Source organism: Vulpes lagopus, chromosome 13, assembly GCF_018345385.1.
Source record: "Vulpes lagopus strain Blue_001 chromosome 13, ASM1834538v1, whole genome shotgun sequence".
Lineage (NCBI taxonomy): Eukaryota > Metazoa > Chordata > Mammalia > Carnivora > Canidae > Vulpes > Vulpes lagopus.
In genome coordinates this window covers 4724130-4735704 of record NC_054836.1, presented here as the reverse complement: position 1 = coordinate 4735704, position 11575 = coordinate 4724130, and the positions used below count along the sequence as shown (strand labels likewise).

Genomic DNA, 11575 nt, shown 5'->3' with positions numbered 1-11575 from the left:
CCAGTCATTCACTTTGTGAAATTACCTCATACTCTGTGGGGTAGGGATGCTAGTACCAAATTATTTCCGGTCTTGCCAACTAGCTGCCTCAAGGTTAATCCTTGAAATAGTGGCCCTCTCTACAAGGAGGGTAATGAACCCTGGTTTGCAAGTTCTGAGGAAGCCTCGCTGTAGTCTACAATCGCTGCAAACAGATTCCTTCCATCCAAGGAGGGAGCAGGGTGCAGGGAACCTGCTAGTGTGGGAATTTCCAGATTTTGGTGCCTATCCTAGTAATTGCCACCTCAAATCAAATAAACAGCCTTTCTAACAGTGTATATGAGAAGGAGGTTCATTACCCTAAAACACACAAATGTAATAATATTGCCATTCTTTACTATTATCATTTATGATGATGATAACGACACTGGCAGTTGAGCGATTAAATGTGGGGGTGGGGGGAGTTGGGGGAGGGGGCACTGGGCTGGGAGGGCAAGAGAAAGAAGAACTACATCTCCCAGAACCACCCGGGAGAGTCCACGCCGCGGCGGCGGCGCCCCACCCCTTTCGCCGGCCGGGCCCGCCCCGCCGATGACGTCACAGAGGTGACGTCACGGCGCCCAGAGCGAGGCTGGGGTAGAGAGGCCGACTGAGCAGGAGTCGTCCGCTTGTCGTGGAGGCTGCTAGGGAGCCGGCGAGAGGGTGAGCGGGCGAGCAGGCGAGCGAGCTAGAGCAGGCAGGGGGGAGCGACGCGCGGCGCAGAGTAGCGCCGGGGCCGGGCCGCGGAGGAACCCACAGCCGGAGAGGGGCAGCCCGAGCCGGGCGCCGCGGGGTCCCCACCCCCACCCGGCCGGACAGTGCCCGGTGTTCCCCCGTGCGGGGGGCGGCGGCGGCGGCGGCGGCTGACGGGACCGGACAGGACCGCGGGGGTGTTGCCACCTCCACCGAGGAGCCGGCGCGGCCGCGGGCTCCTCAGAGCCGGGGCCCGGGGCCCGTGGTAGACGGGCCGAGGAAAGGAGAGAGGCGGCGGCGGCGCAGGCGACGGGGAGGCAGCGGCGACACCATGTCATCCCCCAGTCCGGGCAAGAGGCGGATGGACACGGACGTGGTCAAGCTGTATCCTTCGTGGAGGGGGGATTCGGGCTGTCAAGGGGGGGCGGCGTGGGGATGCCCCGGGCACCCCCTGAAACCCGAGCAGGGGCCTTGGGGCACTCCAGGCCACTGTCCGAGGCTCCCTGCTCTCCTCCCTCCCCCCACCCCCCACCCCCCGTGCTACGGCGGCTCCTTGGCACCTCCCAGGAGCCAGGAGCCTTTTCAGCTCCCCCTTTATCTGCAGCACCCCGAAATGTGCGTTGTTCCTCGCTCTTCTGCACCCCCATTGCCCGTGACTTTCCTTTCCTCCACGACATCTGGGTTCCCGAGACGGCCTTTTTTTTTCTTTTTTTCTTTTTTTTTTTTTTTTTTGCAGGACCATCCACCTCTCTTGACCACCGTGCCCACCTCGGGGTCTCTCCTGCTTGCTCGCTCTGGATTTAGGGACTCGTGATAGAAATTCCCGAGAGTGAAGCCTTTCTTCCTTTCTTGAGATGCCTCTGTTCCCTCCTGTGCTTCTTGAACTGGGGTAACTCAAGTGACCTCCTTTATCCCTAATTCCTTTCTATATTAGGAAGAGTAGTCTGCTCAGTGCCCCCTGTTGTAATAAAGAGCTGAGTGTTTTAAATCAGGGACCCCGGTTAAGCTTTCTGGTCCCTCGAAGAACCTCACCGTTTTTCTTTTCACTGACAAAGCCTGTCCCACCCATAGTTGGATGTGATGAGGACCCCCAGGCCCTCCAGCAAGCCACCCTCCATATTGTGGTTATGACAGCTGGGGGAGGTGAGAAAGAGGATCTCCTTGACAAAATAGCCCCTGTATTAGCCACTCGAGCAAACTCCCTCTATGAGGGTAAGGTTCTTGTGGAATAACTGCCCTGATTTTACCAAGTGACACCCTTTATTTTCCTCCCTCCCCCCAACTTTATGTACTCTGGAGGTAGCAGTGGGAAAGCTGTAACTGATAAGGGCCTTTCAGGCAGTGGTTTTGGTTGGAGTCCAGACTGATTATTTCATGACCAGCTAGAGAAATTCGCGAGGGTTCCTGTGACAAATCGAGACAATTTTTGAGGGGTAATTTAGAGGGTTGGGGGGGGGGTGAGGAGAGAGAGAGAGGAAATGAGCCCAGTGTTCTGAACAACTAATCCCTGGGGAGAAGGGGAACCGGGGATGGGGAGTGGTGGTGTGTGAAACGCAGTTAAAAAGTCCTGTCTCCTGCTTCTCTTTCTCCCTCACCCCCATCCCCCCACCATTTCCCCCGTTGCAGGGTTTTGTTTATATAACTCAAGTTGTTTGGCTAGATTCTTCAGGTGAATTCCTTCTTTCTTCCTTTTCTTACTGTTTTTGATTGGACGTTTTCCCTCTTTTCAGAGATTGATGATTATTGTCAACTCAGTTATGGAATTCTCTGAAGTTTTAAAAAAGTAGTTTTTGTATTTGGATTGGAAGTGGGGGATGGGAGGGAAGTTGCCTGGGCAAGAAAAAATTTTTTTTTCATCTTTTCAGGAATAAGGTGTTTTTCTCTTCAGTCAGGAAAACTTAGCTAGAAATTAGGAACATTAGATAGACTTCCAAGTTTTAGGGTTTGAAGTTTACAATTTTGGGGAGATGGGAGAGGAGATTACAGAGAGGAGCAAATAATATGTGTTCCAAATATGTGTCTAGGCACAAGTGAAATTGACTCTTTATGAGCTGTTTGTGACTGTGATTGAGTTTTGTAAATGTGTGAATGATCCCAGTAACGCTGGCTTTTCATATGGTTGCAGGAAAACTTGTAACTGTGGCTGTATGTGCATTTTACACAAAGCATTTTTGGGTTTTATTTTTGTTTAGAAACTAGGAAATGACATGGTGGCAGAATCTGAGTTATTTTTATCCTGAATTGAGAGTTACTGTCACACCTAATGCAAATTTCTACCTAATGTTTAATTGGGATGGAGGTGGAGAGAGAATTCCAGCTGTTTTTGATCAATGTCAGAGTCTCAAATTATATACATATATATTTTTAGAAGATTGAGGATAAAGGGTGAGGCCTAACTTGACCTGATGCCTTTTCCATACAGTGCCTTTTGTTCATTTAGTAGTTGTGGCATCTAGAATGATTACCGCATTTAGGAGTCGGGGTGTGGGGGGTGGAGAGGGAGAGGAAAACAGACAAAGAACAGCAGGGTGTCTTTCTCTTTTTTCTTCCCCTAAGTGGCTTATTTCATAGCTTATTTTTAGTAGAAGATGAAGAAAGGCAAAGATGCATTGGCCTTCTGTTCTTTCCCCACCTTCCTCCTTTCTGACAAAAGAAAGCAGAGGCTCTTTAAAATCATAGATCTCTGAGATAGGAGGACAACAGACTCGGGACTTAAAAGCCAGAGGTTATCTTTGTTTCGTATTTGTTATTTTCTGGTCTAGCATAGTTTGGAAGTTAAAATTTTTGCATTTCCTTTTGTGTGTGCATGTGTGTTCTGGGGATGAGAGATTTTGTGGCCTCTTTTCTCTGTTGAATTAATGTTAGTAGGCCCAAATGGAGCCAATAATTTTTGAGCAGGGTATATTTAGCAAAAGATTTAAGGAAAATTTTTCCAGCCCTTTATTAAAATTAGTACAATTGTGTGAAAGGGCCGGGGGTTGAAAATGAAAGATGGTAGAGAGGAAGTAGAGATGGTCTGAAGGAATGTACTTGCTTTTTGCCCCCTCAGTGCCCCTTGATGATTTCTTTGGTTTGGAGGCCGATAGCTGGTTTCATTGCAATCTCCTGTTTCAGCCCATTTTTGGATGTCTCCTGAGTGTAATTATGCCACCACGATTTATAGCTTGGCAGGGAACCTATATAGTAGGAAAGTAGCCGTGTGGGGGTAGGGAGAGAAGGGGATGTGTAACTAATTGGCCACTGCTTTCCACCAGCTCTCTAGGTTCTTTCAGAGACACTGTCTCTGGTTGTTGTTTGGAGTCGGTGATATTTCTTTTGTGACGGGTTGGTAGGAGGAGAGCTGACTCTCAAGTTATGCAGGGAGTGAGTGTTTTGCACCGATGCACTTAATAATCTGCTGGGCGATTATGTTCTGAAACTCTGACTCATTCATTGTTTCTGTTCTGATCCTTTGCTGAGGGTTGTGCAAACCTCTCCAGGAGCCTAGAGACTGATGTACTGACTTTTGGGCCCTGTAAGAATGTGTCCTAGTCAAAAAAACTTAACAGCCCAAATCCTGTGGAATGGTCGTGAATAGTGTGGCCATTTGTTTGCAAAGTCAGGTAGATTGGTCATATACTGTGCTGTTCCCAGGCTGGCAAACGTTGAGGTTTCCATCTCTGATTATTTAGATTGTCTGAGAACTGGGACTCTGGTGACCTTAAAGCGTGATTTGCCCTAAAGGAATATCGGTTTAAGTTCTCCCTGGTGGAGGAACAAACAGCTCAGATTACACGGGTTTCCTTGTTGGTGGGGGTTACTCGTCTCACCCTGTTGCACAGCCTGGTGATCCTTTTATCTGTGAACCAGTGGCCCCTGCTGAAGGCTGGAGCTGCTTGTTTTGGAAAAGCGTATGCAGGCAAAAGGCCTCAGGCACAGCTCCTCACAGCTCATTGGCTGCTCTGTTACTACCCGGAAAAGGAGGAGGGGTGGAGCTACCAAACAGCTGATGGAGTGTGTGACCAGAGTGTGTTTATATACAAAAGAAGTAGGGGCTGGGGAGGCCTTGTGAGTAGTGTTACAGGATCAAGTGTATTATCAAGGGGTAAAAAGACCAAAACATGATCTTTTAGGCCACAAGAAATAAATATTCAAAGTTAAATCAGAAAAATGAACCTGATAATAATGGGGAATTGGCATACACTGTATTTGTTATTGGTGAGATTTTGGAACTTACTTTATAATACTAAGTTTTCAAAGATTCCCTTTTTCAAAGGGAGTTGCTGTAACTTAAAATAGGATATGCTGCCACTTTAAATGTACTTATGTGACTCACGCAGGGATTCAAAAGTATGGTAGAAATGTCAGTTTTCCCTGCAAAAGCTTGAAGAATGCTAGAAAGGGGCAGTGACTTTTACTAAAGTCATTAACAGCATTAGTGAAATCCTACAGAATCCGGGTGTCTGGTTTAGAGTTGCAGAAGCTTTTGATAACAAGTTCATCCCCCTAAACATTTGAGCACCCTCTTTATGCCAGGCTTGGTGCTAGGTGCTGGGGGTTTAGTAGTGAAAAATTCAGTGTGGGTGGTCATGATGCTTATGTAACCGGTTAAACAATTAAAAAAAAAAATCAAAGTAGAAGCTGTTTATAGTAGGTCAACACTTTATGTATCAGCATTTTGAATAACTTGTATTTACTTTTAGAATTGATTTTTCAAGGAGTAGAAAGGTTAAAATGAATTTTATGCTGTGGGATGTATGAGGATCTCTATTTCTGGTATTTTAAAGATGTTAAAAATGGAAACAAAAACATTAAAATGCTTAGCTGTTTGTCTTTCACATCAACTTTGGTATTTTGTTGTTAATCAGTAGTTATTCTATCCCTAAATCAGTAGTCTTTGTTACTCTTTAATTTGTGCTCAAAGTGTAGGCAATTCTGTAATCTTTTAACTAGCTCCAGTATCAGTTGAGAGAACCTCTGTTTTGCCTTTATTTCCTGTGGCCTCTGTTTTTGTGAGATGAAGAGGTGGAAGGTGGAACAGTTTAATGGTCTTCAAGCTAGAAGTTGAAGCTTTGGCAACTTCCAGTGTTCTGAATTTGTCTTCTCTGCCTAGATTTTGGTGACAAATATAACACACTGGTACTTATTTTTGTTAAGCAGGAACCTACATGAGTAAGCATTCACAGCTTCAGAACATCGGAGTCCTGCAGTGCAGTTCTAGTAAATTACACACAAACCTAAAAATTCCTCTTTTAGGAGAAAAAAATCTTTTGCAAATGTGAGCCATAAAAGTCCCTTAACCCTGTTTGTGTGCATGTGTTAAAAAGAACCTGGATTTGTTAGTTTCCCAGTGCTGTACAATTTCCCTAGCACCTTGACCTGTGTTTTATATATGTGTGTGTGAACAAACACCTGGATATATGCGTGTGTGTATATACACACATACATATGAAATTTAGTATCTTGTCACTCTTAACAGATCTGATGATTCTAAGAGTCATTGCATCTTTTGGCATGCAATTCAGGCTTGTAAAGGTGCTTATGGTATAATAGCTTCTTTACTACTACTGATCCATAGTATACATTAAAATACTTTAATGAAAAAACTTAATTGGGTTATGCAAGTAGTAAGATATTGAGGGAAGTATAGGTTACAAAAAGGGAAAGAAAACAGTCACCCATAATTCTGTCCTTTAAACAGTGGTTCCCAAACTTGAGTGTGATCTTAATTACCTGGAGGGTTTGTTAAATTAACCAGTTGCAGGGGGGTTCCAGCCCTGGAGTTGTCTGATTCAGTGGGTCTAGAGAACTTGCATTTCTAACAAGTTCCCAGATGATATTGATGCTGTTGGTTCAAGGATTACACTTTAAGAACCGTTATCCTCAAATATTAACCCTATACTATTTTTTTCTTACCAGTCATCTCTGCTCCCCTCTCCCCATATATTATTTTCAACCTGTTGATTATACTACTGTATGTGCCTTATTTTTGCTTACTACTTCTTGTGGCTTCTTTTCCCCCCTGATTAAAAGTATGAAACATAATGAAGAGGTCATGTAATCTGCCATTCCAGTCCCGTGCCATTGATTTAATTCTTTGCCATTTTTCTGTGATAAGATTGAAATTAACATCTTGTGCATAAGGCTTTTCTTGTATTTTTGGATTATTTTTGTTTTCTATTAGATCAAAGAAAACCATTTGCATTAAAATTATTCTATTTTCTTCTAGATCAAAGAAAGTAACCATTTGAATTAAAATATTTAATTAAAAATCTTGAGGCCCCACACTCAGTGTGCTCTCATTTTGTTCTGTTGGGTTTTAGTTGGTGCAATTTCAGCAGTGAAGCAATCAACCTGTCATAGTGATGACAAATGAGTTCTGATCTCTTTGTTTTAAACTTTGTGTGTTTAAGAGAGAGAGAGAGAGAGAGAGAGAATGGTGATCCTTAAGGACACTTTTGTACTTCTCAAAGTGCCTACTGTGAGTTGGTAGATTAAATATATTACATTTGTGATTAGATCTGACTGGCAAGAGCTATAGAATTAGTTTTGGTATCTGGAATTTTTTTTTCCTTTTTTTTTTTTTTATTATTATTTTTTTATTTTTTTTTAATTTTTTTATTTATTTATGATAGTCACAGAGAGAGAGAGAGAGGCAGAGACACAGGCAGAGGGAGAAGCAGGCTCCATGCACCGGGAGCCTGATGTGGGATTCGATCCCGGGTCTCCAGGATCGCGCCCTGGGCCAAAGGCAGGCGCCAAACCGCTGCGCCACCCAGGGATCCCCCTTTTGTTTTTTATTGAGATATAATTGGCATAACTATATTTAAAGTGATAAATTAGATAAGTTTTGACAAAATACCACCCAAGAAATATTAACACAGTCAACCATTGATCTAATTTATGTCACTATAGATTATTTTGCATTTTCTGGCGTTTTATATAACCATATAGTATGTACTTTTATATGAATTCTTTAATCATGTTTTGAGATCATCATGTTCTTTTTACTGCTGAGTAGTATATCATTGTATAGCTATACCACAAATTGTTTATACATTTACCTCTTTGAGTGTTTCGGTTATTTCTCGTTTGGAGCTATCACAAATAAAGCTGCTATGGATATTTTTTCTCTTGGGTAAATATATAGGAATGGAATAGTTGAATCATGGGGTAGGTATAAACTTTGCTTTTTAACAGGTAGCTTGAATTTAATTTTGACTGTATTTCACACACAGTTAAATTGTGACATTAAACTGTGGCTTCTGTTTTGTATTTTAAAGGAATCCCATTCAATAACATGATTCTGACTCTGTTGAAGCTAGTTTTGTAACTGTTTTTCCCTCTCCTCCATTCAGAATTAGTGAATTGAATTTTCATGTGGAATATTTTTGTTTTGTGGCCAGCCCTTTGACCTGGTACTTCAGGAACTATGGTCACAAATAACTTATTTTTGCATTTGTTTGTAAGACTATACTTTTCTGAAAAGATAAACACTTTTTTATTGAATGTACCCTTTCTTTTTGTAAAGTATTGATGAGAATTTTTTTTTTTACATTAGTTTTATTTAGCACCTCCAATTACATATATAGCAGTTTAAAAATACTGAGGTCGGGATCCCTGGGTGGCTCAGCAGTTTAGTGCCTGCTTTGGCCCAGGGTGCGATCCTGGAGTCCCGGGATCGAGTCCCACGTCGGGCTCCCGGCATGGAGCCTGCTTCTTCTTCCTCCTGTCTCTGCCTCTCTCTCTATGTCTATCATAAATAAATAAATAAATCTTAAAAAAATATAAAAATACTGAGGTGTAGGACTTCTGTTGAAGTCTGAATAGTATCTTCAGATTTCATATGGACTAAATTCAAGAACCAAAATGGCAACTTAGTGGCAGAACTGGAAACAGATTATATATTTCCTTAATATGTTTTCCTGGAATGTTTTTTTAAAGTTAATTTTTTAAATTTATTTTATTTCTAATTTTTATTTATTTATGATAGTTACAGAGAGAGAAGGAGAGAGGCAGAGACATAGGCAGAGGGAGAAGCAGGCTCCATGCACCGGGAGCCCGACGTGGGATTCGATCCCGGGTCTCCAGGATCACGCCCTGGGCCAAAGGCAGGCACCAAACCGCTGTGCCACCCAGGGATCCCTTAAAGTTAATTTTTAACAAAATAGGATTTTGTTTTGTTTTTGCCTTTTAACTTTCTGGCATTTGATGTAAGTTATTTGATAGGTTGATAGACATTGACATAAAGAAAAAAAAGATATTGCTTTGCTGTAGCTATTGTTACATTCTTGTAAACGACAGTCATTTGAATTTATATGTAGATGTTTACATGCATATTGCTTTGACAATTAATATTACTGGCAGCTGAAACTTTTAAATTGGCTAACGAAGAAAGATAACCGCCTTTCTACCTGTTGGAGGTTGCAGTTGATGACATTTTATTTGGTGGAGAGACTTGATTCAGTCCTCAGACACAGGGACGGTGCTCTGAGCAGGTTTATTAGAGTGTGTTACTTTCACATTGCCAGTAGTGCAATATAGAAACCTTTTGAACACACAGAAAAATCAGTGTGTACTTTTTGAGAGACTGTTGTTACGTTAGTGATTTTCTGGTAGGGTGGGAGGCATGGTGTCTTAGGAGAACTGTTATGTTTTTATGCTGAGGTACTATTGTATTTTCTTCTTTATACCTCACCAGATGCTTGCAAAGGGTGTCTGGTTTTTTGCAGGCTGGTGCTTGTGCAGTCTGCTCTGCCTGGCAGAACTCAAATCCTTTAAGAGCCAGGTGGTGGAAAGCCTTACAGGGCAGCTGTATGCGGATGAGGGGTCTTTTTTGCCTTCTCCTTTTTAGCCCATCTAGGGTGTAAGGTAGGAGGTTTGTACAGGTGCTGTTGATCTTTCGGCCTGGCCCTGCAGAGAAGTCAGGGAGGAGTAGGAGTCCCCATCTCCTGTGAAGGGGAGAGGCTTGGCTGGACTTTGTCATCTTCTGGAAGACAGACATGGCTGTCACTAGGCACAGAACAGGTACCTGGGCTGTAGCACTTGGAGGGACCATATTTAGGACTTAGAATATTGCTTAATTGATTGGGAATGGAATCTTACATCTTTAGTTCAACTTCTTAGTTTCTAACTTTTAGGGAGGCATTACGTATACAAGTAAGAGAGATTCTCTACATGTGAAATTGTTATTAATGTTGTAAATTACAGTTTTCTTTTTAGCATTAGGCAAAATACTTTTTCCACATATCATGTTTTTTTTATATATCATGTACACTTTTCAAGGTTTCTTGGATTATAAAATCTTAGTTGAGGTAATATAAATAGAAAAGTAGATACAGAGTGTACCTGGTTTGTGTTACCTCAGAAGCAATTGGGTTACTACCCAGCTTAGTGAAAATAAATTTGTTTTGTCCAAATGGTGCCAGTATAACTTTGGTTATCTGAATATTGTTTTTCAATCAGATGACTTTGTTGCATAGTTTCAGGAAGGTTGATTAATTTAAAATAAAAATTTGGGTTAAAAATTTTGGGTAAACTTTTCCATTGTGGTTACCTGTAGAAAGCTGATTCAGGGGATCCCTGGGTGGCGCAGCGGTTTGGCGCCTGCCTTTGGCCCAGGGCGCGATCCTGGAGACCCAGGATCGAATCCCATGTCGGGCTTCTGGTGCATGGAGCCTGCTTCTCCCTCTGTCTGTGTCTCTGCCTCTCTCTCTCTCTGTGTGACTATCATAAATAAATAAAAATTAAAAAAAAAAAAAAAAGCTGATTCAGTTAGAATTGTGTTGGTAAGAGATCACTAGGTATAATAATATAGTTGGTTATATTGTTTTATGACCTTACAGACTACTGAATGTTTAGTACCCTTTTGCTAGTCTATTTATGTAAATCTTTTTTTTTTATTTTTTAAAAATTTTTATTTATTTATGATAGTCACACACAGAGAGAGAGAGAGGCAGAGACACAGGCAGAGGGAGAAGCAGGCTCCATGCAGGGAGCCTGATGTAGGACTGGATCCCGGGTCTCCAGGATCGTGCCCTGGGCCAAAGGCAGGCGCCAAACTGCTGCAGCACCCAGGGGTCTCTATTTATGTAAATCTGTGTATAAATTAGTAAGTCTGCTTGGCAGCACAGCCTGAAACTACATAGCCCTTTTTGTTTCGCTCCAAAGGAAAGAAACGATTTACTTTTTTTATCAACAGTCACTTTTATATGGCCTTTATATATGGTCCCGCAGCTGTGAATTAGTATCTGGTCAGGCCACTAATTTAAACTAAGGCTTTTATAATGAAATCATTCCATGATGTAGATCTTGGAGATTTGGGGGCCTTATTACACATTATATTCACATTCACATATTCAAAGTACATTAAAATGTAGAACATGATACGTTTGATAACAGAAATCACTGATCTTGGCAGCAGCAGTTGACATTATTCTGTTAATTTTATCAATTCATTCAGTTCACTACAGCTACCATCTTCACAATGAGTAAAGGGGAAAAAAACTGTTTCTTGCCCCTCTATTCATTTGTATCCTTAGAGATTAGAAACAGAAACAAAAACAAAAACCAAATACTTTTAAGTCAGATTTGTTTTATGGGTGGAAGAAAGAGAGGAAATAGACCTCTGAGTGTGTTCTTTAGTCTGATTGTCTGGGTTGCTGCCCATTTCTCCTGGCAGTTAATAAAGGCAGGTCTTGAATGCTGTCTTTGATGATCAAATGACATATATTTGAGTATACCTGTATTGAACCATTTATATACTTGAGAACACTTATTTGCTTCTGTCTTGTCTTTCTATAGGCTCTTGGGTTATGATAGTTAGGTACCAGATTCTTTCTATCCTTGAGTAATTAGTGTGACATTTCCTTTGAGATTTAGCTAA

The 11575-nt window shown here is 42.0% G+C and overlaps 1 protein-coding gene across 4 annotated transcripts in view; it reads left to right on the top strand.

Moving 5' to 3' along the window:
- Window positions 1-600: 600 nt before the first annotated feature.
- UBE2H (ubiquitin conjugating enzyme E2 H) overlaps window positions 601-11575 on the top strand; it is a 109733-nt gene continuing 98758 nt past the window's right edge. For 2 of the 4 annotated variants that reach the window (XM_041728289.1, XM_041728286.1), the window contains exon 1: window positions 601-1095. In XM_041728289.1, the coding sequence (XP_041584223.1) occupies window positions 1043-1095 (53 nt within the window). In that variant the 5' untranslated portion in view covers window positions 601-1042. Of the gene's footprint in view, window positions 1096-1447; window positions 1601-11575 lie in introns of those variants that run through there. The other 2 variants (XM_041728287.1, XM_041728290.1) reach the window with 2 other exon arrangements.